The sequence below is a fragment of the Colossoma macropomum genome, unplaced genomic scaffold, assembly GCF_904425465.1.
Source record: "Colossoma macropomum unplaced genomic scaffold, Colossoma_macropomum, whole genome shotgun sequence".
Lineage (NCBI taxonomy): Eukaryota > Metazoa > Chordata > Actinopteri > Characiformes > Serrasalmidae > Colossoma > Colossoma macropomum.
This window is the reverse complement of record NW_023494803.1, coordinates 28,227,465-28,229,764: the sequence shown is the minus strand read 5'-3', so window position 1 is coordinate 28,229,764 and position 2,300 is coordinate 28,227,465. Positions and strand designations below refer to the sequence as shown.

At 39.2% G+C, this 2,300-nt stretch overlaps 1 protein-coding gene across 1 annotated transcript in view; it reads right to left on the bottom strand.

The window, feature by feature from the left end:
• The window catches only part of LOC118823642 (keratinocyte-associated protein 3), a 5,210-nt gene extending 4,463 nt beyond the window's left edge, over window positions 1–747 (bottom strand). Inside the window, exons 1-2 of the mRNA XM_036593366.1 lie at window positions 634–747; window positions 1–96 (exon numbers count right to left, since the gene is read on the bottom strand). The exon at window positions 1–96 is cut by the window's left edge and continues 89 nt beyond it. Coding sequence (XP_036449259.1) covers window positions 1–96; window positions 634–646 — 109 coding nt within the window. The 5' untranslated portion in view covers window positions 647–747. The remainder of the gene's footprint in view (window positions 97–633) is intronic.
• Between the last annotated feature and the right edge of the window lie 1,553 nt (window positions 748–2,300).

Here is a 2,300-nt window from a genome sequence, read left to right as displayed (position 1 = left end):
TGCCATGAACGATAGCGCCCAAGATGAAATTGATGTGACCAACAACGATAAGCGTTAGTCCTTTGGCCATGAGCCTCCCAGGCCCCTTCTGCCTGTCTGCAAAGCAGATGGAGAAGATTATTCCATATTCATGACATTTCACAGGCTTGAAAACAGCTCACCAAACAACAGCATCTGTTACTCATATTTTAGAACTTCTCACTGGTTTTCTTCAGCAGTATGTGGGCGAGGTAAACAATGGATATCTCCGATAGTCAAATAGAGGCCATTTTTCAAAACCTTTGAATGCACATAAAAAATTGACTATACTCACTATTATAAGGTCCAGATTCATAACTTCATTACAAGATTCAGTCCTATAGGTACAACAATCACATAACTCACGTTTTCACACAAAGCTGAACTCAGTTTGTTGTTCGAATTTTCCCGTTCCACCTTAAATGGTGCAGCAGTAACATTCTGGCGCCTGAGGCCTCAGTCAACAGAATGTAACTACTGCACCATTTAAGGTGGAACGGGAAAATTCGAACAAGAAGCTGGCGAATAGGAAGTCAACTTCTGCCTCGTCGTTTTCACTGTGGCTCAAATGGCCACAGAGGCTCAGGAGAATAAAGGTAACGTATATGTTCTTACCAAATCCACACATTTTCGAGTATTTGGGATGAAAAGAAAATCTGATCTTCGTCTATGAGTCCTGCTGGCTTTCCCGCTGTTTCCTGTTCCAGCCGCTCACCTGGAGAGCGGAAGTGGGCGGGGCTGAGTGACGGTTTGTTACCTTGGTGACCGCGCTAAGAGCTGATATAAATAAAACTTAGTTCTTCATATTTTCGCGTCAACTTACTTCAGTGATCAAAATGATTTACTGGGTTCAGTACTGTAACTAAACTGTACAACTAGCAGGGTTTTCTGTTTGTAATGCCGTTTGTAAATGTATTTTTTGGATATTTTTTCCTTTGTCCCACTCTAACGATAACAATAACACATGCCAACAATAATGCTTACCAATAACAAATACTGATCAAAATATCTAGCCTGGTGGAAGGAGATCCAGATGCCTCTGTTTGATATTTCTGAAATAAAGAACTTGCTCAGCTTCTCAAAAATCACAAAAGCAAGCTAGACAATTTGAGCTTGTCTTCCACAGACATCCAGACATCAGTCATAATTTTGCATATTACAAGCAAAATAAATCATATTAAGGTATCAGCTTATATAAATCTTCTTAGAGTAAAAGAATTACATGTTATTTTAACAGTATCCAGGGTTTGGTTAAAAGAGGTTCTAAGGAGGGTCATCCTGCCATTTTTTATTTTTTCCCCCCTTTAAATAGTGTAAGGCAGATTTTAGGGTTTTTATAAAGGCATCCTGATAGATTATAAGACATGGGGATCATTCTTAAAAGTGACAGAGAAAACAATATTTGTGAAATTATACTGTATTTTTTTCAAGCACTTAATATACAAATGAGACACATATAGATCTCTTATATTGAGTATTATTAAAGTCTATAACTGACTGAGACTGTTTAAGACAGAAAAGAATAAGAGATTAAGAGCCCTACTGATCTAAGGATTTCAGAAGTAGCTAGTGTAATGAAGCTATGTGTTCAAAATGTCTGCAGTGGGAACACAGTGGTCTGCTCTTCTCTCCTCACTAATGAAGACGTACTGCTGCCAGCTCTGACAGGTTCTCTCTCCTCTAGCACACAACAGCACTGTCAGCTAGGGGGAGTCATAAAAGATCTTTGTTTAACTGTCAACTATACATATGATGAGTATCTTCTGCACAGGGATTAAGTATCTAAGGCCCTAGAGATTGGGAGCAGCTGCCTGTGGCATCTACTGCACGTCAATCAAACGGCATGCATATAGGCTGCTGTACTTATGAGAGTACTAATATTACACTACTCTGGTTTCATCACAAGGATTCCATTGACTGGCTCTCAACAAGATGTCCAATATTAAAAGACACACTGTGCAAAACCCCATTTGGACAGAGATATTTAAAGCGATGTGATTTTGTCCGTGAGAACAGAGAGACTGGAATCTGTCTGTCCATGTTAACAATTCAAACAATGGCTGAGGGTTAGGATAGGATAAGATAAAGAACAAGGCCTGGATGACCAAAGTCCAATCATGCTTAGCTGACGCACCTATGGATGAAAGCATGAGCAAATATTGGAAGACACAGGGTGTGTCAAGCCATCTACACAACAAAGAATAAGATTTAAAAAAAATGCAACTCCTTACTCGTGAGCAACTTATAAGGTGGCATAAATGTGCATAGGAAATAAATAATCA